The sequence below is a fragment of the Temnothorax nylanderi genome, unplaced genomic scaffold (genome assembly GCF_030848795.1).
Source record: "Temnothorax nylanderi isolate EJ_2023f unplaced genomic scaffold, tnyl_v1.0 TNYL_tig0018_pilon, whole genome shotgun sequence".
Lineage (NCBI taxonomy): Eukaryota > Metazoa > Arthropoda > Insecta > Hymenoptera > Formicidae > Temnothorax > Temnothorax nylanderi.
In genome coordinates this window covers 848,043-874,375 of record NW_027249080.1, presented here as the reverse complement: position 1 = coordinate 874,375, position 26,333 = coordinate 848,043, and the positions used below count along the sequence as shown (strand labels likewise).

Here is a 26,333-nt window from a genome sequence, read left to right as displayed (position 1 = left end):
CAGAGATTTCGAGCTTTGAGGAATTACAGGCAGTTATTGATATTTTCTCTACACTGTGTCGAAACTAATGCCGAATGTTGTTTCGAATTAATAATCGAAATTTATCTGAAAATAAACAGTGCTGGAATAATGTTTAATATTTTTGTTCTATTTGGAGAGGGAAACATAATGGTTATTATTTTTCAATATGCTGAAACATTGCGGTGTTCATTTATCATATAGTTTCATTCTGTTTAACATTCAGCACGAAAAGTGGTAGTTCGTACAATTTTACGATAAATTCGGGACTTCAACTATCGCTGATTGGACATCAACCTTCATGAAAATATTCCATGACTTTGCTATATTTACAATTCGTTACGTACGTAAATAATGCCGCGCAATCTCTCTCTCTCTCTCTCTCTCTCTCTCTCTCTCTCTCTCTCTCTCATTCTCATTGACAATATACAATATAATTATACGTCGTTAATTTGGTGCACCTGTTGTTTGACGTCTGCTAGTTAACAGGGATACATTATATTATTTGCAATCTCACGTTTTCTAATGATCCAACGGGAGTAATTAAAAATGCACCGATTCCGCTTCAACGGTCAGGGGAAACAGATTGCAACTGATGAGCCCGCGGCGACAAATCGGTGGCCGCGTTAATAACACGATTTGCAAGGTAAATGAGCGATTTATGAGGTGCCCCAATTAATGTGTATGTGTATACGCATGCATATCCGTATTCATTAAGTCCTCCATTTATGCGACAAATTTCATCGTATTTCCGGTTGATTGGCGATAGGGATCATTGAACAGAATAGAATATGGAAAATGCGTAGCGCTATGTAAAGAGAACATATAAAAACTATTTATTTTTACACAAATTGAGACATGATTCTTAAAAAAAAAATGAAGATTATACGCGCAAAAATGCATCAGAATATGTAATAAGTTTAATATTACCTACGCAATATTTCAAAAGTTACAACATATATTCACATTTTTACATTTTGTGTACACGCAGGAACGACTCATGTACGTATAATCCAACTTTTTAAATTAGTCCACAGTTGGGAGAATTTGAGAAACAATTTTTTTCCTTATATGAAGATTTATCGCAGATTCGCGAAATTCTATATAATAATATAGTGCTTGAAACGTTGACATAAATAAATAGTAAAATTCGCCGGTTCGATATTCCGCCGTCTCTTCTCGTTCGTCTCTTCGATTTTAACTCCCGGTTTCTCGTTGCTGGTACAACCTCTTGACATCCTTCCATTATTCAACATACATCGTGGAAAAACGTATTCTGTAAGCTAGATGCATCCTACCCGTCTTAGCGGGAAAAACAGATGCTATTGGATGCCGTCGATGTATAGGTGTCACGTGGATCATTGACCGAACGAATCTCAGCTCATCGTAGAATGCTTAATGCGCATCGATGATACTTATAGTCAATCTTTTTCTCAAGCTAATGTCTTTATGTTCGATGAAAATAAGACTCTTTACGTAGAATTTGTCTTTTTGGATTTTCTAAAGTATAATCAGCTACTTCATATTTTTAATTCCCTAGACAAGATTTTCTCAGAACAGTTTTGGAAAATAAAGTTTAATTCTTTCATAAACGTTCTCATATTAAAACATAATAAAAGGAGATAATATTTTTCTTTTTCTCTTGCGATTGATTCTTGAATTACAGAATGTCTCTTCTGGATTTTCGTATACTTTACATTCGATATAACAATTTAAAAAAAATGTTTTATATTGTAGTTTTCTCGAAGATGAGCGAAAGCTATTTCCACGGAATTGTATAGAGGATGCTTAATATACAGATCGTGGTTACCTCAATTGCGATACTCCAACTAAATGTTACGATACTAAGTTTCACGACTCGTTACAAGAGTGTAAGAAGAGTCTCGTTGAAGTTTTAACGACCCCCTTATTACAAATTTCCTTTATTTCGCGGAGAAATATCGCAGACACGGAAGAAACTTTCCGCGGCTGTACTCTTAGAATACTTTCTCAAGTTACGAACGCGGTATGACATTTGGCAGCAATGTTAAACGAGATGATACATATGTCATATTTAATAGGAAAATGAAATGATTTGTCCGAATATTTTCTGTCTGTGATCCAACAAATTTATAAAATTTGTTTCAACATCAACAGTGAATTCCGTGTGTCGACACTACATTTTTAATACGATATATTATTTACTTAGTTAGAAAACCATATACCGCGAATGTCTCACAATCGCGTATAATAGTAAACTCTAAAACGATAGCTTATATCCGCTCTCGAACAGTATCGAATTTCTCACAGATAAGAAAGGAGAATTACAGTCGAGGCATCTCGCTGATATTGTTTCCACTAGCAGTTGCCGGCCAATCACGATGCCAGACATCGCAAGTAACGCCTTATTAAGGGTGAGCACGTAAACTCTCTCGTCGAACTTTTAACGATCTTCTGATTAACGGTTTTCTTCATTTTGCGAACGATACGCGCAAGTATTCCGTCTATAGTATGAGCGAAACTCGCGCAAAACTTGGACAATGTTCGCCAATTGTACCAGCTGACTTTTCCTTTTTACGAAGGAACGAAAAATTATTTTTCTTGGCGATAAAAAAAAAGGGGGGCGCGAGAACACGGTGGCTACGAGAGGAAGGGAACGATATTTTCCGGCAAAATGGACAATTTTATCGCGGCGGATTTTACAACTCAATCGGGAGTAGCGAAAGTTTCCGGAACTACGATGGTTACCCTCGTGATCGTATTTCCTGAATCTTCTGATAAGGACGAATTTTACAACCACGTAGGATATCGTTTTGTTTCATGTTGTAGAATTTCAGACGTTTCGTGTAACTTGTAAAATTTTTCATCGGGGACTATATCGTATTTTATATCAGAATATATTTGCAGCAGTCTGTTAATTTTTTAAAAATTATTTAAAATATTGGTGGAATGCGAGATACCTATAAAGTTTTTTTTTTTAATTTGATTGATGATGTACCGTTAGCATGTTGCATAACTATGTGCAAAAATTTTTAATGCAATATATCGTATCGTTAATAAAGTAGAGTAAAAGAATGAAACTTTCATCGAGCGAAAAATTAAATGTAAGGTAAAATGCTCGAACAGGTAATTATATTTCTATATTTTTTAGTGTACGGTGCATCGTGCTCGCACGAGCAATAGTTATATTACATTTCCTGTAGTGGTTAGTAGAATGATCGTACTCTCGTATCCCGGTCATGGCTCACGTACTTTGCTGATCAAACGGAAAGCGACGAACACTCGACGGACTTCATCAATGAAGCTGAAGCGAAGTCTTTGAGCACGTGTCGCTCTAATTACAGGATACCGTGATGTATATATGTGTGTGTGTATATGTGTACTCGTGCATCATGTGGAATGTACAAAAGGGAGACTCAATCAAGAATAATCAAGAAGAATGTCTAACGTATTAATCGAGATACGACGAGCGGAATAGAGAAATTCTTTACTAATTACAAATTGCGAGTTGTAACGAACAGCGATTGACGATTTAATTATGATAATATCAATTAAGACAGTCAAGATCGTTCTTTTACGCGTCGATTTCTTCTCCATTTTTTGCTTGTCTTTTTTGTCTCCTGAGAGATACTAATATTATATTCGATCTTAATTACTTTCTAGTCAAATATCTTGTATAATGCGTTGTATAGGAAGTTGTTTAAAGTGAGAGCACTATAGAGAGATAAATTCGTCGAGAGCTCATGTACTGTTTGGCTTTAAAAGCTCATCGAGGGTTGGTGAAATGTTCCTAGATCCGTTAACTTGCGTGTCAAAACGCAGCAGTATATGCGATCATCGTCAAAGGGCGCGGATTAATTAACTTTGAATTGAGCAATACAGGCGGCGACGTACAGGAAGGAAACACGATTATGTGACTAATTGTCCCAAATATGGAATTTGCTTTAATCCGTCATCAATGATGCTCCGTGTAACGAGATGCGACCTCGTAACGCGTTGCGAACGTTACATTCTAATTAGGTCAATGGAGTTTACGTTTAATTAGCACACGAGTCTTTTTTAGTAAAATTGGTAATTTGAATTGCTGCGGAATTTATGTGAGCGGATCATATATTAATTAGCGGCTGGCCCGACACGTTAATATCTCCGAAATTGAACATATATATTTAACAACTTAAAATTATCAAAAATGCTCGGATACATTCAATTACGCAATAAATTAAAAACTTTTTTCTTAATTTTGTTTAATACTGGACTCGAATAAAACGTGGGTAACGATTACATTTTACTTAAAGTTTCCGTCCATCATATCGATGAATATTGCAGAGCTATAGAAGATGCTATATATTATAACGTGCATGCGAAGAGAGTAGAAAAATAAACTTTTCTCTGTCGTGAGAAACAGCAATCTCGTTAAAAACTACGAGACCTGCTCCTGTCTCTTTCCTTTCCTCTCTCTCTCTGTCTCTTTCTATTTTTTCCTTCCCTCTTCCTATAACGTATCAACTTATAATGGATGCTAAAAACCGTTTACATACATGCATCACATATTTAACGTTGGAAGGAAAGTTGGACGAGAAGTTTTTTAACAGAATTGTCGCAGAATATCGATATAAAATCTTTTTTATATACAGTATAAAATCTGTTCGTAATTAAGTTTCCTTGGAAATTTTCGCTACAAGAAGACCAACTCGAGAGTTTCTTTAAAATCCTTTTAAATAGATCTACAGCATTCCATATAGAAGCATCGTGGAAATGCAGCGAAGATGTATCAAGCAATCAAATTAGCTCTTACGATGCGATAAGATCGACCTATGATGCAAAGTGCTTGCTTGATAGATTCTTCCATCCGTTTGATAACGCTTGATTGAGGGCCTGTGTTATTATCACAAATGAAAGGTATCGATATTGACTATATATTCTATTATCTGATATCAAATGGCTTCTTATGATGTACGATTGATCTCCGATTAAGTTACGTTTGTGTTAAATATATATGTGCGAACGTGAAATAAAATATATTCCATAACATGCGGAACATTATAATGCGGAAGAATCTAAAGAATTTGTTAACTGGCAACTTAATATAATCAACATCGATAGGAATTCGGTAACTGGACTAATAACTTCACCAGTGGCGAGGAGTTGCTTTTATTTCGCGTTCTATTTTTCGCAGCTCTCGAGGCTGTTACGCGTGTAATTACAACTCGTACACTATCATCGTTACTTTTGCCGGCTGATTTTTATTGGAACTCATCGACGATGCGCAAGCGGAGCGATCGTTTCGCTTAATCGAGACGCGCAACTTCACTGGAATTTGCTCTCAACACAAACGAACGAAAGCGAGAAATCACAGTCATTCTCTCTTTCTCTCTCTCTTTCTCTCCCCTTTCTCCCTGTCTCTCTCGCTCTCTCTCTCTCTCTCTTCCTCTCTCTCTCTTCTCGCGGAGAGAGATCAGATTTTTAAATCACGACTCATGGCAACACGAACGCTCGTATTTCCTGGTTGTCATCGAAGAGGACATCGAGAGGAGTTTCGGGTTATCTGATAACGAGTGCCATTGACCTTTTCCCCCCGATTACCGAGCGATGGCGCGATTCAAAGGACCGCCGTATTTTTATTCTGTATTCCAACCAGCGCGCGCTGTGTACTCTGCGCTCGTTTGTTCCCCTTTGACCGATCACTCCGTCGGCGATTTTATGAAGCAGCCTCGCGGAAAAATCACGGACGAAACGCCGCGCCGCTCCCGTCCGGCGCGCCGTAACGTCGTGCAAGCAACGCACGCAGCCGAGAGCATCCCTCTCGACAATAAAGCCCGAAGATAAAGCACGCTCGCGAGAAAATTAAATCGCGATATTCGCTGACAAGGAGGAGCAATTTGCGAATCATCTTGCTCGAGGCACTCTTGCGTCTATTAGCGCCAGACGCTTGATTATAACGCGCATCCTGCGCGATTGAAACCATAAACTCCCTCATCCGCAAAAGGGTTTAGGTATATTGTTCAAAACTGAAATGTAGTCTGTTATTCGGGTTCATTTAGCTGCGCACAAAAAAAAACACTACATTCCGTATGCAATTTTATTTTATAACTTTACATATACATGTGTGAAATTGCGAATTTGTATGCAAAGTGTACTTTTATTAATTTACAGTGCATTTTTACTAATGTGCACACTTATAACATTTATTTGTATTACACATGATAGGTATATCAGTTTCTTCGATATTTGCTAATGCTATTATATTAATTATAATAATTATTATATGTCGTGTATTTGTTGGCTAGCTAGTATTTTAAACGAAAAAAAAAGGACGTATGTCAAAAACGTCATTTATTTCTTTTGTGACGATGAAAAAGGTTCTTTCGCGCATGTGTGCGGGGTTCATTCCTTTCCCATGCTCGGCAGTAACACATCATACACCATGAAACAGGGGAATTTTTTTTCATTGTGGTCCACCGCCATACGTTCCTCGTATCGCGCTATGCCAATCTCAAAGAAAATTGCGCAACAAAAATGGACTCCATTTCGTCTGACAAAGAGGGGAAAGAAGAAGAACGATGGCCAGCATATATGGCAAATATGCAGCTGACTGTTCCCTTTTTATTTATTTTCTAGAATAAACGAGGCCATCGCGCATTTGGCCACCCCCTTTTCATCGTCGCATTCGGAGAGAATAATTCAGCTACAATGAAATTGGACCGCGAGAGGATGCTGGGGGAGGAAAGGGGAAAAGGGGGAATAAAAGAGGAAATATAAAAAGAGCGAATTGCCCCGATGTAGATAAATAAAAAGCAAGCAGTTTTCTCTGGATAATATCGCACTTGTTCGTAATTGCTTGGAGATTAATCATGAAATAGTGGATACTTCGGAGGTCGAGGACTTTCATTTAAGTGTCGCGACGTTTCTAAGTATATTAATATTTTTTGTATTTTTTTTGCTTTTTCGTATCTCTGTATAGAATTTTCTTTTTGGAGTTGAGGATCGCAAATAATAATCCATGAGTTTTGCACTGGAGTAGTAGTTTATATGTTTGTACGTGATAATAGAAACATAACTGGGACGTAATACATTTCTCGTGTTTACAACGGCAATAATTAAACTCGCCGAGTTTGTGTATTGGTTTTCTTCTCGTGTTTGGAGCTTTTTTCTGTTTCCGGAGTTTCTTTCGGAACTTTTCTAATCGTATCGACATTTCGAAACGAGTATATATACCGCGCGTATACCGTAATATCATAGAATCTTGAAAATGAGAAAATAGTTTCGATAAGACGGCTCAATGTCGAGTAGACGATGGAGAATGAGGGCCGCACTCGCTTGAATTTTACGCACTCCGCTAAATCTCATTGAAAGTTCCCGGCGTCACACGCTTTTGAGCCTCGAGCCGCAGTTGTACAAGTTTAACGTGGACTATGGGCGAGTCGGAGGGGAAGTAATTTCGTTTCGAAATTCCGTCGCGTAGTCCTGCGCGACGACGTTAAGTTCCGTTCGTAAGTCAACGCGCTTAACGAGCACGAACAATTTCCATACATCGGCGTACGACGACGTTTCGTGGCCGTAAGCGACTACGATGACATGCTTCTAATATACAACCATCAGATCCACCCGCGCAATTTCGTAAGTTCGTTAACGTTCGTTCGAACTTGTCGCGGCGCGCACCGCACGGATGTACACCTTGTCTTTACCGAAACAGTTTCGCACATGTTTATACATGGCGTGGCCGCCGAGAGATCGTGAGTCGAGCGGTAAGTCGATACCGAAGGGATCGCGCAGCTTGTTGATCCGGATTTAGTGTTCGTAATTCCCTCTCTGCCCTTTATTCCTTCCTGCGTTCCGCTTGAATTAATAACGTAATCATGCTCGTGCAAGCATTGATCCGTGAACCGGAAATGTCTGTAAATGTAAGTTGGAAATGCGGCTTAAATTATGAACAATATAACATACAAATTATATTTTATTAAATAACATTATTTGTGACATGTATATATTTCTCCTGTTTGAAGTATTCTTTTTAAGTGCGGCATTCTTTAATATTTTTCTGATATTATTCTGAAGAACTTCCTAAGCAATAATTGTTTTTAAACTATTACTGTGATAATATTACTGATAAGATTACTGTGATACTATAAGTAACGTGCATAATTAAATTATTAATAATATTAAAGTATCATAAATGATTAGTATATTAATTTATATACCTACTTTTATCTATACACTCGCGTTTATTTTACGTGGTACTTATTATTGAGTATATTTGAATTTTTGCGTATGCATTAACTTACTAATAACAGCATTATTTATATTGCAAGCATGTGCTGAGCTGAAAGATCTTTCTAATTATAGTTGCTTACTAAATCTTTAAGCGCGTATAAGCTTACACGCGAATAGATAACAAGAGTTTGGAAAGAAGGGTGGGATAGAGTCATTTCTTACTTTCGCAAATCCGCCAGCAATGTCGACTCAGCAAAATCGATCTCACAAGCTCCATGCACGAACGCATTGTTCGGATATGCTACGCAAGTACCGGATTTGTCAAAAATTGAATAGAAATGTGATCTCTAGATTGCGTGGAGTTGTGGCACAGCGAGCCAGGTACAAAACGGTACAAAAGAAGTGACGTTTAGAAATATCACGAAATCGGATTTCTCAAATTTCCGTATTGCTAAGCAGAACACGTATTTGCGACATAAAGAGTTTCGCGGTGGAACAAAAAGTAGCGTGTATTATGTGACCGATTCATCCAAAAGCCGCTATCAAGCTGCACGGAAAACATGAGTCCTCTTCGAGTAGAATCCAGAAGTAAGTTTCACTTCGGCTCGGGATCGTCGCGAGTCTTATTACGTGTCTACGACTGTACCTTTGAGTCTGTATCTTCTGTCTCCCTACGATGATGTCGATATATTGTAATCTTTTGATCTTCCGGTCTTCCCCCCCGGGGGACTAAACGGAGAAAGATATCTGAACTTTAGAACTAATGTCTCTTCTCTTCTCATCGATCTCTTCCATGAGTTCCGCTTCCTCGTTTCTCAATACGCGATACCTATATGCCTCACCAGAACACAAACGACGAACAATATCGGCAATAAATAATATCGCTCGCAAATGAGAACATACGAACTAAGGGAACTAACTGTAAGAAGAAATTTGACCGAACAATGCCCATTGCAGCTTTTGCTATCGGAAATGTCGAAGCAGATGCAGCGAAAAATGCCACGGTCGTTGACCGCGTTTTCTTGGCGTTGCGCTTTTATCAAACTGGAAATTGCATTGGACACGTTTCTCGTACGCGTACACGTACGCATACACACACATATGTGCAGACGAAAGGCATACCTTATCGACGTTTCTGGATATCGAATAGAAATGGTACAGACGCTATTAATGAGCCGTCGTCGGTAATTAACAGGTTTCCTCGGGAGACAGTGATACATCGACGCTTAGCATTAAGCCAACTGATCTGCTGTCGCTATAGACGCTTGAATAAACTGGCGTGTATACGTAAAAGTGAATATGCAATGCGAGTATGCCTGATGGAAATTAACATTCTTAATTCACTGTTTCCTTTTGAGAGTATTTATCGATGTTTCGACTTTTTTTCTCAATATAAAGATATCTTTTAAAACTTAATTATGTAGGAATAATTGTCGAGCAAGTCAAGATAAAAGACTGATAAAGTGATTTCAGAAAATGTAAAACAACGATCAGAGATAATAATAGTTGATGCAGATAAAAGAATTTTATCGGTGAATAATTACTGGAATTTTGCAAGTTATAATGTATGCATGTTATAAAATAATAGCATAATAATATAGAATTTTTTTTCATATAGATGATTCTATCGGAATTTTTATCTTGCGAGTATGAATTTTTATCTTGCGATTATGAAATAACATTCCCGAAATTCTGCCGCATGTATAATATAATGTTTCCTGCCTCAATTTAATCAATTTAATGTCATATAGTTTATTATACAGCAAAGCTTCGAAATCTTCATTGATATTTGCTGTCGTCCGTATTGTAAAATGAGCATGCTGTAAGCATAGCCTGTCTTTAATTAATTTTACCTATTTTTTTTTATTTCAACTGTCGTCCTGCTGCAACATATTGCACGGTACAATACTTGGAAATGCCAGTATCGATTACCGCCACCGGATGTTGCTGACGTTATTTATTTTTCTCACTGTCGAGGAATTAATTAACGTACCGACATTGATTTAGCGACATTCGTCTGATTATTTTGGAAACATGGATAGCATATTAAAACGGAGAAGATTGATACTTCCGATATATGGAGGCTTACGAGATGCAAATGTTAATACTACGCATTGTTTTTACGGTACGGTGCACTCGAAAGTTATAAAAACAATATGTCCCAAAATGACGTGTCCTGTTAGGAAATTCTTCATTTTGACTGCTATATACATATACATGTATATTATATATGTGTGTAGTTATTTATTCGTACAAATTCATCTACGGCCATAATACGCTCTGATGAGAGCTTTATTAGCAATACAAACATGAATTATGTGAATTATGCATACATATATTGACGATACATCATACATACCGCGGTCCCGATGCGATGCAATTTATAAACTTCTGTTGGAATCCGCATTAATCCAATCGTATGCATATTTAAGTACGCGAATGAATTTCGCGCGTTGCGGAGTTAGTCCGGCGCCGTGTGACGCGTGTCGGGGATACGCATCGGAATCTCCCCACATTTATGATTAATATGCTATGTTTCTAGTCTGCAGTTACCGGCGCGGTCGCTACGTTCTACAACGGTATAATGCATACGTTAATTAAACGCTACCGCTTGCACCGTTGACCGCACTTCTACGAAACGTCATTGGGGAGAACTGGCTGCGTTAACGACACGAAATAATTTACGTGTGTCTGAACACCGCGGCTGCGTCGGCCTCTGAGACGTGGATTCATTCATCTGCGTGTTTGGCCAGAACGGGCTGGACGACGTGAATTAGAACTTGTTTGCAGCTTCAATTTTAAAGGATATTTAATGTAAATTTCGCGCCGTTGGCGATCCGAAAACCGCTGAAACCATGGCAATGCACGTTGTTCAACAGGGAAAATGATTAACGATATGTTTTTCCCGTTTTTTTTTTTTTATTTAGGCAGTTTAGAGAGCTACAAAGAGAAATGACATGGAGATGTTATTGGCAGATTTATACAAAATATTATATATATACATGTATGTTACATTTGTTAAAATAATTAAGAAAAAAATCGTAATTAATTACAAAAAGTAGGTTTTAAAGCTTTTATCAGATGTATTACACAATTTGACCGAGAGGTAATTTATTAATAGAAGTTACTTTTAAATAAGAGGACTAGAAAATATTAAAAGTCATTTGCATATTTAAATTAATATCCGATAATTTTGCGATTATAAAGTATGAGCGAAGGATATTTAAATTCAATCGGAAATCGATACTGTACGCTTCAACCTGCTTCAACCTTTAAAATGAGCTTTTTCCGACATTCATCAAACTTTAAAGGGAAGCTGAAGGTTGTGTAAGGAAATAATAATACAGTGAAAAATACATTAATACAATGCTGTCATTGTTAAATTACTGCTGTAACCGCGTTAATTAAGTTGCATTATTTCGTAATATAATTTTTACTTTTTTATAAAAATGAAACTTTGGTAAAATTGGCTTCAGAATCCGGTAATATTTTTTTTTTAATTTGTGTTTTACTTACTATCATGTTTTTAAGTGCACTAATGCATAAATATTCTTAGATCCGTGAAAGTTCGCGAAACGTGCGAAAGTTCTGCCATTCGTACTTTCTCTCGTGAAAATCAAACGGACTTTAATTTATGTCCAGAAAACCGTTTAGCTTAGCTTCAGCTTTACATTTCTAATAGTCATCACCGAAGATTGCGAGGATATTTAACATCTTGAAAATGTCGCAAACCGTGAATATAATGTCCAATGGAGCCGTAATAGCATGATATTTTATGTGACCTTAATTTTTTCTTTTTTATCGTCTCACATTTCATTTACATTTAACATAGGTAGATTTTCTATATTTAACGAACAAGTTGGCGATTGCACGTGTACTAATTTCAAGTCAAGATAATGTCAAAGTTCGTTCTTTTGATGCATATCTTTCTCGATATCTATTTTTTTATGTTCTGCATAAGGATGCAGAAATACGTCAGTCTATAGCCGTAATGCCAGAGAATGTTACAATCTCGGGAGAGTCTCGATTTCTCGGTCGCGCATAAACGTCGCGCCCGATCGAAACACATCGCTGGTTCCACTTGAAGCGCGGCTGCGAACTTTTTGAAAAAGGATTATACACCTGCGCGTGACAGGGCACAGGCGGATGCCGGCTGCGAGCGCGATAGAGAGGCAAGGAAACGCGGGGGATTCGGACGGCGAAATTCTGCGGTGACAAACCGTCGTCGCTGTATTAAAACTCTCCGTATGAGAGGGCCCCCCCTTCTGCCTGCGTCGGCGTCGGTTCCCGCTCGGAACCCCTCTCCCACTCCTGTTTTCGCCGTTATTAATCTTCCGCGCGCGAAAGTTGGCAACACCAGGATATTAATCACAGCGGGGCATCGCGGTAATTCCGTGGGACCTACTAATCATGGGGCAAGACCAATTAATTCGCGGCTATATTGCGGCTGAGAGCGAGATGGATGTGAAACGGCGGCGACGGCGGCGGCAGCAGCTCGCAGTAGTAACGGACGATGTGTACACCGGCATTCGGGGGAGCTTTTTCTCCCGCGTTACAAATCCTCGCACTTAAATCTTGGGCCTCGCGATGTTGTTCCCCCGCCTTCCGTTATATTATTTTATTTTCGTTGCCGAAACAATGCGTTGGATTCCCAACGAAGAGACACACCTCGGCTCACACCGAGGATTCGTCAGATGGATTCAAATGCTGCGGCACAAATTTTGCAATGTAGCTGTGTACAAAAGAAAAATTTGAGTCTACTTGAGTATGCGTTACTACGTGTACATTGCACGGAGAAAATTCCTTTGAAGAGAATCTATAGATCCTACGAATGTTGCGCTTGATACCTTATGAAAAATCTCTCGAACTCAATATTTTTATATTTGTCCCGCTTAATTAATCGAAAACGTTGCAGTTTATTAGTAGCGATTTTCATATATCTAATAAATTAAAATTTTAATATAATATTAAAGAATGTTCCATTAATTGTTTACGTAATGATCACGATGTCATCTTCCGGACAGCGAAGAGAGCAGGCAAAAAACTACAGAGCTGGAAAAGTAGGCAAGCGAGAAGGTTGCTTGTCCACTAAACAACCAAGAAACTTGGACCACGTCCAGCAAGGAAATACTGGTTTTCGCGAAGGTTAGTGGTGCCTTCGGCGAACGAGAACCTGTCTTGGGCAATAGTTTCACAGTGGCTAACGAGCGGCATTGTCTGGAGATGCCGATAATTATGTGAGCTTGTCCAGTCCGGTGACAGTTTCGGACAACGGATAACGAGAGCTCTCTTCTCCGCTCTCCACCCTTTCTCTCTCTCTATCTCTCTCTTTGAAAGACCGTGAGATACCGAAATTGATCACGTAACGTATACAATTGGTACGCACCATACTGCGAGCAATAACTCGTTGAATACAACGCCTCTGGCCGTTATTAATTAAAGGCGTACTAATTAGGTGATGACGAATTGTTATTAAATTCGATTGCACAAACTTTTATAAATGACATTATGCTTGTTTGCTCTGCATGCCTTTTGAAAGCAATTACCAAATATTACATTAAAATAGTAATAATTGTATTAATAAAGATAATATATAATATTTATTACTACTATAAATTATAATATTTATTACTGATATAAATTTTGTAGATTTGGAGCGTAATTACGTAATAAGCTTTAACGCGCGATCAAATTAGCGCGAATGCCGTAAGCGGGAAACCAAATAATATTAATATTGCAGCGTGGGGTATTGTGCCGGGGGCATAATGCGGCCGGCTCATGTGAATCAACAATTCATCATGCAGATGCGTGATGGCGCATAAATAAATTGTCAATTGTAAATAGTATCACGGAGCAGCCTCGATCTTATCTCAGCGCTTTTCGCGCCTGGGTATTTCATCGACGCCGCAATTACCGAAACGTCGGCTAACAATTGCGTATGTAACGAGACGTGATGAGAGATGTATGCACGGGCAGCCGTTGTCCGTCCGGGGCTTTATGCGCACCTGTAACGGCGCCACGCGGAACTCAGCCGGGCCCGCCCGTTCCTCGGCAGCAGTGGTCCGCTTTAATTACATTCGGACGATGTTTCAATTTGAATACATAACGGCGGCATTATTTGCACAATACGATAATTACCATATACCGCCTGGAGATGGGAATATCAGCAGCCGAATTTCGACCGGCATTACTGATGCATCAGGCTCATAAAGCCCGCTACGCTCCGGCCACATCTCTCCCTCTATTGTCTCTGAAAACAGCAGTAGTTAAGCTCACAGATAATCCCCGACGTAAACCTACTCTGCCGGTTGTGTACACAAATGCGTGAAATAAGCGTTTATGCGCGTAGGCGTCGCTCAGAGCCGCCGAGTTGATATATGCCGCGGTACTCTAAAATAGGTCGTGCGTGTGACAAGATGAAATATAAATAAACAAATATGAATTTGTTGCTTTATTTTTGTATTTTGTTTTTACCAAAAATCTAAAATATGTAAAGCGGATCGGGCGTTTAAAAAATTCAGATCGTTTAATGTTTCAGATGCTTATTTGGACGATATGTAACTGTGTAACTGTTGCATGTAAATACTCTTTAATCATAGATCGCAAACGTATCTCGTAAAGCGCGAGTACCGCATCGCTTATTCAACGTCAATTCGCGCTGCCGCTGTTGTTACTACTGCACCTATGTGTGTTTTCCTCCCGCCCGTGCGCGCATACAAACGTGGAGGTGGAGGGTTGCGTATACCTCGCCGATGCACCTCCACGAACGCGAATTCAATGACTGCTAACTCCGCCGGCGCTGACGGTAACGCGCGTGCAAGGAGATTTTGCGAAAGGTATAGAAATGTGATGCAAACGAGGACGCTTGTTAGCGAGCCAGTCGCGCCGGCACGAACGCGTTCTCGCTCCCTCGAGCTCACCGCCGAGCGATGGCGGGTGAGGATGTTTACTCATTACAGGTAAACACTATCCATCATCCCCTTCCAAGGCTTTCAGGTCGCGATCGCGTCCGACGATGCGGCGGGGCTCCCGCCGTCGCGTTCGCAATGCGACGCAAAAATTCGGACGCGCGGCGACGTTGAATTAGTTGTTCGCGGCGTCGTCATTTTTTTTCACCCGCGCCCTTTTTGCACACTTTTTCCCCTTGCGAGAGACGCGCGTTCCGCGATAATTGTCACAACCATGTGTTATCAGAATAACTATTGCAATTGAAATAATTTGAGTGTGTTCGAAAGGAGATGATTAATACGAAAAAGTATTAATACAAAAACTGTTCAATATATTATTTCTGCTTTTGCCTTTTGTCTCGAATATGCGCGTAGCGTTAATATATTTTGTCACATTTAATTTCGTTTGTATTCACATGCATTTCCATTTTTTTTGTCATTTGAAATTATTTCCTCAATTAATAAAGAGAAATATATATAATTTGCCAACGGCAAAGTGCTTCGGGCTTGACTGTTATTAACAATTATAAAAGGCCGGTTAATTGAAACGCACTAGCCGTCAACCAATGGCCGCCGCGATTTATTCTAAACTCACATGCAGAGCTCGCATTATTCCTCCAATAAATATTTTCACTCGTATAACAGGAAAGTAAAATAATACATGAGAATTACGTTAAATTTAATTTAATGCACTGAAATTTTGTGTGCATATTGTTATTGTAATTTAATGTCAAGCTAAATATAACGTATTTTAAACAAGACCGAAGCATTTGTCAAGCCACTAATTACTTACAGTTGACCAAATTGTATTTCGCGTAGTAGTGACCGGCATTACGGGTCCGACGCTGCAAGTGGAAACAACCGCGTAAACTCCGCTATCGCGCGGTATATACGTAAAATTATATAGTACAGAACGGAGTACCGGGCGGTAAAAAACTGAAAAACCAGGATTGGACTGTATGCGCGGAATTTTCCTTCTGCAACAGAAATCCCACAGTAACATAAATCCGGAGAGGGGTATATACGATCGCAACTACAATATGCGAGTTACCAGCGAGAGCTGGAACAGGAGCATCCACGGAACCGAAATGGTAGGCGTCTCTCGCGTTATGTCTCTTAGACTATCTTCACTGCTGCCTCGAGACACAAAGCTGTCATGTTAACGCTGTCAACTGTTGTGTGTGAAATTTTACGAGGTATGTACATGGAACTGCGAGCGGCGACGCTCGTAAAGCCGTATGTTACATTGTCGAATTAAAGTCTCACGCCACTTCATTGAGACGTTTAGAAAGAATATTCTAGGTAATGTTGAACGCTCGCGCAAAATGCTTCAATTGCTCCCGGTGAAACGTTACTCGTTCTAACGTAATTTTTCTTCTCCACAATCACTTAAGAGATATGTATTCTGGATGAAAACTTGTGTAAATTATATAAAGTGCAGAAATTTTAATAGATATATAGATCGCAGAATCCAAAGGGGAAAAAAGAAATATATTTTTAGATGCGAGACAGGCATTTTATTTTATGCAGACATTACCTGGCGAATCTGCAATAACGAATTAAATTCTAACCTGTTCTTTGTGAAATTTCATGGAGTAATAGCATTTAAAGCGTATCTTAAATTTTCCGGTCTGTTTTTCTTTGAAATAATAATTTTTCTTTTAGATTTGTGGTCGACGGTTTCGTCAGAGCCAGTTGACAACGTATTATCTGACAATAAGAGAGATCATGAAATCATAATTTCTATTAATATATTTAGAAAGAGTGATTTATATAGCAGATGCATTTCTCGCATGTCTTTGTACGTGTGTCTTTGTAAGACTTGTCACTCATGAGACTCAGGCATGTTACGTTTAGCGCTAAAATCCGATATGAATACGGAAGGCGAGAATTCTGGAAACCATCACGTATCAAGGACGCTCTGTTCTTCCTTTCGCATCCCACTAGGGCATCCCAATGTGTCGCTGGCGCCATATCGGGATACAAAGCTGTCGTCGCGCAGCCAAGCTCACTTGGGATTTTATGACACGCGCATATATGGAATCTCCATGCTGGCGTATTTCGCGCTTTCCGTACAACTTCCTGCGCGGTCTCGCAACAATTGTTACCGGCGGCAAGTGCTCCTACATTTTGGCAGAGCACTCGTTTTCGCGCGCCTGTCAAAGCGTCGTCAAGCGCGTCTCGTTAAGATTGAATTTCAATCAGTTCCCTCGTGAAGCAATCGATGAACAGATGAGTGCCACGCGATTGCTTTGATTCACGCGCATTCTCGCGTGCCGGGAGAACCTTTATACTTAAACGATCACAATTTTGCAAACTCTATTTCTCTCTCAGATTTCGACTCGTTTTCGTCTCTTTCACTCTCTACATTTCGTTTTATCCGCATTAAACAAACGAGGTTTGCACACACTCTTTTTATAGGTACTTTTACCACGCTTATCTCGTTATATGAAAATTAAAATTAACTCATATAAATTAAATTATATGAGAGCTGCGGGAGCATTTTGTACAGAATATTTGCGCTTGTATGAAAAACATATTGGAAATTCGCGATATTGCTCATTTATCAGCTACAAGTCGCTATTAACTTAGCGTCACTTTGAAAGCAGTAGTAGAATCGATGGCACAGATAAATCCAGTTATTAAGTAATACCGGGGGCATAAGAAAATAGCTTGCGTGCCAGAACGACGTTCGCTCTTTTTTATTCCCGCCAGCAGCGAATGGAGCTTCGACGTAAACGTTGCGCGTTGCGGGAACCGCGCTCGCGCAGACTCACGGAAATCCCGCAAAATTAAATACGACGATATAAACGAGACAATAATTCGCGGGTTAACTGCGGACACGTTCGGAACGTGTGTACAGCTATAATGCATTCCGCTCACGCCCGCGTGCAAAAGCCCTCGTAACTTAACGGCGGTCTCCCGCGCGTATACGTGCACGCGCGTGTACAAAGTAACTTCCCGCGAGGCACACGAGGAAAGGTGAGAAACACTTCATCACGGATATCCTCGTTTACTCCCACAGCCGAAAGTCCGTGCCCCCACCGGGGGCCATTACGGATCTTTACGATACTCCGCGGAGCGGGTGCGAGAGCTCGCGAGTTGCGATATTCTCGTCGCGGAGGGCTAATTGAAACCGCACCTGTATTTTTTCCACCTCGCCAGATTACCCTCGATGCGAAACAATAAACTAGAATGCACGAAAAAGTACATTCCGAAAATTGCAACGCGCGTCTTTCTCCGCGCTCGAAAAGCGTCTTATTAGTTGAATAACTGTCGGTCGCTAAAAAATATGATTATATTGCACTTAAATTTACATTATAATTTATTATTATTACATGTATGAGAAGGTCTGAGCGTTTTCAACGAGAAACCTTGCGCGACCTTCGTAACGATGAAAAATCATTCGGGATTCGAGTTTACGTGGGGTCGTGCATTTTGATCGCGTCGTTCTGATGGCTATTTCGAACTATCTGCGTCATTTTTCTTAGAAATGTGGATCTATTCTCCCCGGATGGTCCTATAATCTCGTACGAGAACAGCGCCCTTATCCATCGGTTATGACGGGAATATCCGGATATCTATATAGATGCCCTTTTCGAGGCCATTCTCCAAGGATGTAGCCAAATGTAGCGTAACTTACAAGGGATAACGCGAAGTATCCAATTTTTTCCGCTTTACGATTTCTAAGGTTCGAATTACTTTTTCGGACGCCACACGAGCATCGTTATCACGACATACAAAATGTCATTAATTCGCTAATCGTTTCACTGTTATTAATTGTTTATGCTAATAGATTAATTAATTTTTGGATTGAATAACGTGTACGAGTACAATTAAGAAGACAAGAAAAACATTTGTAAGGAATGTCGACGTCGGATGTTGCAACATAATCTGGAGATCCGTAGACAAACGATTCTTGAACGGCAAGAAAGATGCCTCGTAAAAGCCGCAATTAGCTTCACGAAACTTTCATTTATCTTTCTGCGAAACGCTGAAACAGATATTTTGCAATGCTACCCTTGCGAAAGTTTTTCTTTAAAGATATATAATTACGTCGGGAAACTAAATTAGATTGTACATCTCATTCTGCATTTTCTGATAGCCTTGCGAGTTTTAAGACGTTTTCCTCGCATTTTATTGCGGTATCGGGCGAAAGGGATGAGATGAAAACTTGGATATACTGCAAATCAATAAATTCCATTATAAGGCGCTTTCCTTTGAAACTTTTGAGAAACAGATTACATTTTCCCAAGCTTTATTAACTTTTAATAGTGGTTCATCGGAATGGTCGCAATAATTTATCACATTTGAATTTTAATTGGACAAAATATCGACTCCACCTGGACACGCAATCGCTGAGAATGTTCTCATTACGATTTATTGGAAATGAAAGCTCGCGCGCGGCCAACAAAGGAAGAATTTGTGCACGAGAAATTGATTCTCTTCTCGCACAGCGCAACGTCGTTTCCCCGAAGCTCGGTGCTCGTGCACTCACTTCCACGGTATTTGACTTTCATTCACTTCGCGCACGCCTATTTCTTCAATTTCCCGCGTACGAAGACAAGTCAAGATCCCCCGCAGGCGAGATGCCTACGGCGAAGAGACTTGCAAATAGAATTCCACGTATCCGGGATGCGGGCCGGGCGACGCGACGCGATGGCGATGGAGGGATGCAGCATGAAACGTGACGCGTTTGATCGAGTGCAACGCCTCGCGGGGTTTAGGCGATTGGGATGACAGGGGTTGGGGACGATAAGGGGGTGGTAAGGGTGATCGCCGAATGTGCTGAACGCGCGAAGAAGCCGCTTCTCATTCGATATCCGTGGCTGATTTCGAGGTACCCGTCCCGAGCGCCGCGCGCCGCGCGCCCTGCGCCGTCCAACAATGGAGTCTCTTTTGTCGACGGGAAAGAGGATATCGCTGTTGAACGTCAATCGACTGGAAACGATCGATGCGTTTACTGGCTTAAGCGATTTCCCACTTTGTTCGAGCCGTGCCGCCCGCGCGATTTATATTCGCGGCCGCGCGTTCTCGCGATATTAATATGATTGTGACGATATTGCCATGATTTACTTTCAAACTGCGCGAGCAGCATAAATACGCATTGATAGGCAAATTCTCCCCCCACGGCCAGCTAATAGAATGATTTATTCTGTTATATAAATTGAACGTTGGTATAATATTTAAACGGAAGATTGCGATTTTAGGTTTATTTAACCGGATACACTGTTAAATTCGTAATATCAAATTGTACTCAATTTTAATCATTTTTAATTATTCCTATAAGTCGCTATTGCTCCTGCTCAATATGTTGTTAATTTAACTAAATCAATGGAGTTAAAATAATATTGTTTTGTGTTAAAATAATAAATTTCGACACACATGGCAGTTAAAAATAACAAAATATTATTTTGTTATTGGTTTAACTCAAGGTATTGGTTTAAATTTTATCCTTTAATATTTAACAATGCACCATTATGAATTAATAAATTACACGTGCGAATTTGTTAGAGATTTTTTTAACAAACTGGAAAAATCTTACATTGATCACAGTCATGTGCGAGTAGTTGATATATCAAATAGTCCATCGACTATCATTATCATTTTCATAAAAATTACATAAATTATATCAGATTATTAATGGTACAACGTAAAGAGTACCATTGCTCATAACATGAATTAAAAATGACTTATAGAAAAGGAGATTAAGAAACCTGTTATTGCTGCAAGAATTATGTGCGATAATAATGACAAACCGCGACCAGAATTTTCTCCGTGGAAGCCGTTATTACTGCGGGATTTATCACCGACAATGTTGGAAATTAAAAACGCAAGTGCTCCGCATTTGAAAATGAGAATTTCGCCGGCTTTACTGCTAAAATTGAGTACACAAACTAATGCGGGATGAGAGGAATGCAAATGCAAATAGCGTTGATTCAGCTCGAGCGTTTGCGAGCCTCTTTTGCTTTTCTAGTCAAAAGCTTATCTGATGTATGGTTAAGGCGCATCAGATACGCAATCAACGATAACATAGGAAGCGTACGTTTTACGCTGATAAAATGTTAGTTTAGAGAATATATATGAAAACAAACTCTAGTCTTTTCAATTAATATCATATTACGTTTCTGTTATCATCATGAAAACTTTATATATACACGCGTATATATAATATTCTGCAAATCAATAAATGCTACTATAAAATATTTTCCTTAAAAACTTTTAGAAATAGATTATATATTCTCGAACGTCATTAACTTTTAATAGAAGTTTAATTAAAACAAGTATAATAAAAATCAAATACTGTTTTTCATAGAATTTTTCAATATAATATTTATCTATAATAAGCAGATTGCATAATATATTTGGACTTCCATATTTATTTATATACTTTGCTATTTAATAAATTATACAATTGTATCTACAGTCACCGAATATATAAGATTGCTTAATAATAGACCCAGAGATTAAAACTTTCTTGAGCGTCGTGTACATTATAGATAGAAAAAGGAGATTAATGTTTATTAAATAATAAAATAGATGTAAAAAGATGTTAATATTGAATATCTGTGCTAAAATTAAGCGAATCAAATTTCTTGAGACAGACATTTCTGGCCTCTCTTCTAGCCTGGAATAAAACCTTTATTTCCGTCTCAATTTTATTAATCTTATTAATTTTTTATCTTAATATGACGTGCATCGTTATCTTTACGAATTTATGGTCAGATATAGCAGTCATTTGAGACAGAAGAATTAAACCTCTCTTTTTTATAAGTGGAAGACTCTCTTTGCTATTTTATTGTAGTATCGTAGTACGCCTTTCTACCCCGCACAATGTAAAAAATTTTAATTACATGTATGATACATGTCTTACAATTTACAATTTAAGTTTCAGCGCAGTTAAATTTATCGCGTACGTAGATAAAAACGAATTACGTATAAATACCCGCGACAATTTATGTGGAATTCAACGTGACATCGTTTATTATTCTTTATATTTGTTAAGCGTTTATTTCGGGTGAATGTGAAACTACACAGCGACGGAAATGTAAAATACTTATTCTCTACGTTACCGCTGTATATTATATTATCGACTTTCAATCAATGATATTGTTTTATCTTGCAATTTCTACTGCAGAGCTACAAAATATAGATATTATATTTCAGTAATCTTCTTCTCGTATATCCACGTTTATACTCCAGTCTGCAAAATGATGAAATTGACTACTGTTTTCAAGAAGTTTTTCTTTTTCTTTTCTATTTAGCTTATCATTGTTCGTAATTCTATCGTTTAACTATTTTACCTATCGTCTCATTTCCTTAACCGCTCTTCATGTTAACTAATGTTTGTTATGTTTGCATACTCCGCGCTGTTTTTGTCACACGCCGATGATAAAATATACACGTATATAGATGTAGATTCAATTTTACATTTTATCTGATACAAACGCCTCCAATTTGACATGGAAACTGATTATGAAGGGATCTCATTCACGAGTAGATATTCGCTTCGGTACATCAGGAAGGATAAATCGGAAATTTGGCAAACAGTACATTTCGTGAGCGGTGCGCGTGCTGGCAGCTGTTAATTGAAATTATTCACAGATGGTAATCATAGTTATGGCCGTTATTGAATGGCACTTCTAGTAATCGCTTCATTAGCACGCAACGCGCACAAACGTAACGCGTACAATGTACTTATTCTCGGCTGCGGTATAATACGCTAATTACGAACGAATACTTTGAATTAATATATGATAATTATCTCATGGGTGGAAACGTGCGTATTTATAGGAAAGCTAATTACGAAGACATCCATTGTGAATAGAAATGTATTTACGTAATGAATGCATTACGAGACTATGAAATCACGAATAGAGGTGCATCAGAATAAATATTGGATAAATACGACGCGCGCATATAAAATTTAATGAGTATACACGTTAATGCGTAGAAATACGCGAGCTCTCGCGAATATTGCGAAGAAACGAAGAAAGCACACATTTTATTTGCCGTATCCATAAACCACGGCGTGTTGTCGGCGACCAGCTGTATGTTCGTGCATTAACTAGGGTCCGGAAGTCGCAATCCCTGCATCCCTGGAATTCATTTTGCGGCGAGCTTCGGGCGAGCGTACACCTCGTGAGCGTTTAGTTTGCGAACATTCCCTCCCTTAATCGTATTACCGTATTTTCCTGACATATCTTCTCGTACATATTATCGGTTTCTCGTAATCATCCCCTGTTGCGGTCTGCAAATCAAGAACTCGATTTGGCCGCACTACTGATCCACAGTGCACGTCCTCGTTCTGCAAACAATATCGCGCAACTCCCTATCAAGGTTAATATCATTAGCGGAATGTGAACAAGACCTACATTTTTAATAATGTACAGCGATAGTTTGATTTAGCCTTGTTAGGCAAAATCAAACATAATATTCGTACAGGATATACATATATTTTTAACAATAATATGACTTTTATCTGTAGATTGTTAACAGTTTATTTAATGATCGTTTTGATGCCTTTGTGTTATAGGTGTAAGGAATCTGGTAGATACTTGAAGGACCTCCCGCCTACAGCGGTAATTATCTGCTTCCACAACGAAGCTTGGTCCGTATTGTTACGTACAGTGCATTCCGTGCTGGATAGATCGCCGGAGCATCTCATACAAGAAATTATTCTGGTCGATGATTTCTCCGACATGCGTAAGTTCTTTTTCTACTAGTAACAGAAAAGTTAATAAATTGTCGTTATTATTTTCCTTAAATCGTTGAATTTTATAACAACACGCAATAGACGAATAAAATAGCCTTTATTTTATTTATACGTAGTTCAAAACAGGTTTTATCTGTTTTTTTTTAAATGAAAAATTGCGCGAAATAATCCATACGTTTATCGGAAAAAAATTGAAAATTGATACGTAAATTGCGTCTCTAACGCATAGCGCGATATAATATATTTAAAGTATTTCTTTCGTATAAAAACGAAAAGTAGACGAGTTACTTTCGCGTTATCGCTCGAACTGCACACGTACTTTGGATTCAAAACGAAATATCTTCTATGCGCGATCGAAGCGGAATAGCATATCGTTTCCGTAGCGTCATAAATCCTCGTGCAGCTCTCATCGCCGTGCGATGAAAAATCCTCGATAGAACGCCGAGAGGGGAAACTCGTAAGCACAGAGAACGCGAACGGAAACCGCGAGCCATTATATTCGCGTACTTGCTCGTGCAACCGTGTCTCCATTCAGAACGGTGATTCGTTATCGCGACAGTGTTTCGTAGTTTCGCGATAGATCGATTAATTGCGATCCATCTCTCCACTGTGCCGCCGCGACGTGAATAGAAGAGAAACTCTCAGCCTGCTTTACAGACACTCTGAAAATTACGAGAGGTTCATACAAACTCCGCCGCTCGCCTCTCTATAAGTTTAACGTCCTCCCTTGTTCTCGTTTCCCGAAATCAGGCGTGAATACGTTATGTCGAAAATTACATGTTCGGGATATACTTATACAAGAAAGGTTCGTCAACTCGAAAAATCCTATAATGAAAATTTTACGGAAATAAAATACATGTGAATCTAATTACATAGCAATTTTCTGTTTGATAAACAATTCTAAGGGTCAAAGCACTCCTTCAAAGAGAATCTGAGTTTTCAATATTTCTTAGTGTTTCCGAGATATTAACAGAAATATAGAAAGTCAGATTTTTTTTTACTTTTTCATCCTTGAGGGATATTTTCATTTTTAAAATCGTTTGTCAACCAAAACAGAAAATATGTAAGTGATAGTTAGGTTCCATATGTACTTTATTTCTGCAATTTTTTAGATTTTTAGAAATTTTTGGGTTCTCGAACTTTCCTTGTTGGAAGAAGAAAAAGTATTTGAAATTGTTCCCATATTTTTCGACGATAAAGATAGGGTAAATGTCGTTTGACGAAACGAAGAACTATACACATATATACGCCAGAAAAATATGCGTCATTTATACAAGTTTTGATACCTTTATTAACTTGAAAAACTGTATATATGTGATTATTCGCGTTTATCTGTCGGTTTCTCGCCTAAAGGCACGTACGTGAAGTTGATAGAAATATATCAAACACGCAATTTCGTAAATGCGGGCGAAACAAATATGTACGCCCGTACGCATTGTTTGGATGCAAAAAGGCAATTATAGCTCCAACGTACCTGCATGTTTTCGAATAAACTGACGTTCATGCAACGAACCACTAAATCGAAATCTAAATTACGAAACTAGTAGAACTAAAAAATGTCTGTCAGCCAAAAAAAGACCTCTACTTATATAAACAAACACCAGTTATATTTAAAAAATATGCATCACCGATACACAAAAAATATCAATTTCGAAATAGATTAAATTTTGCGACACATTCCCGCGTTAAAAATATCGTGTTACTTTTCGGTTTAATCGTCGCATCGTCGAATGGAAAGAGCAATCGGTAATCGCGTGGAATCCTACCGCATATAGTACAGGCGGATGAACATAAAAATCCTGAGAGAAAAGGTGTCCGAGATTAAGCTGGGTTCGAGAAAACAGTATAGCTAGGATGGCTGCTGCAATCTTTATTAAAAGCTCAAGATAAGCCCTCGTCCCGATTGGAAGTTAAACCTATAAACATAATCACTTGCTTCAGTGATCTCCTGCCCAGCTTTGTATGTGTTATTTATAGACAGCTGATTGCTTTATCACAGAAGGAGATTATAACACTGCGCCTAATACGTGTTTTTCCTTCTTCCTTTACGAAGATAATGAAAAAAAATGCGAACGGTAAACGAATTTTTGCATGCTTTTAATTTACGATTGCAACCTAGGTATTATAATTCATGAGAATCTTAATGTCTATAATTATTTTCTCATTATCACGGTATATTTCTTTTCAACGATATAGGTTATACATGTCATATAGTATCGTGATTATTCTTTTTAGTATATTTTAAAGAATTATTACTTCGTCCACCAAAACGTGCAGACGTGGATTAAAATGAATTCAATGATTAATTAAGCCCGCAAGAAAGTTGTAATAAATGTTATAATGTGGACTTTAGCCCCCCCCCCCCCCCTCGACAAAACGCACGTACGATAATTAGCTTTTATATAAGGGAATGGGGATTACAGAGTTAATTATGAGCGCTCTCGACGGCGACAGACTGGGCG

The 26,333-nt window shown here is 38.7% G+C and overlaps 1 protein-coding gene across 3 annotated transcripts in view; it reads left to right on the top strand.

The window, feature by feature from the left end:
• Pgant9 (polypeptide N-acetylgalactosaminyltransferase 9) overlaps nucleotides 1-26,333 on the top strand; it is a 189,600-nt gene that overhangs the window by 143,323 nt on the left and 19,944 nt on the right. For all 3 annotated transcript variants that reach the window (XM_071699377.1, XM_071699375.1, XM_071699376.1), the window contains one exon: nucleotides 23,692-23,861. In XM_071699377.1, coding sequence (XP_071555478.1) covers nucleotides 23,692-23,861 — 170 coding nt within the window. The remainder of the gene's footprint in view (nucleotides 1-23,691; nucleotides 23,862-26,333) is intronic.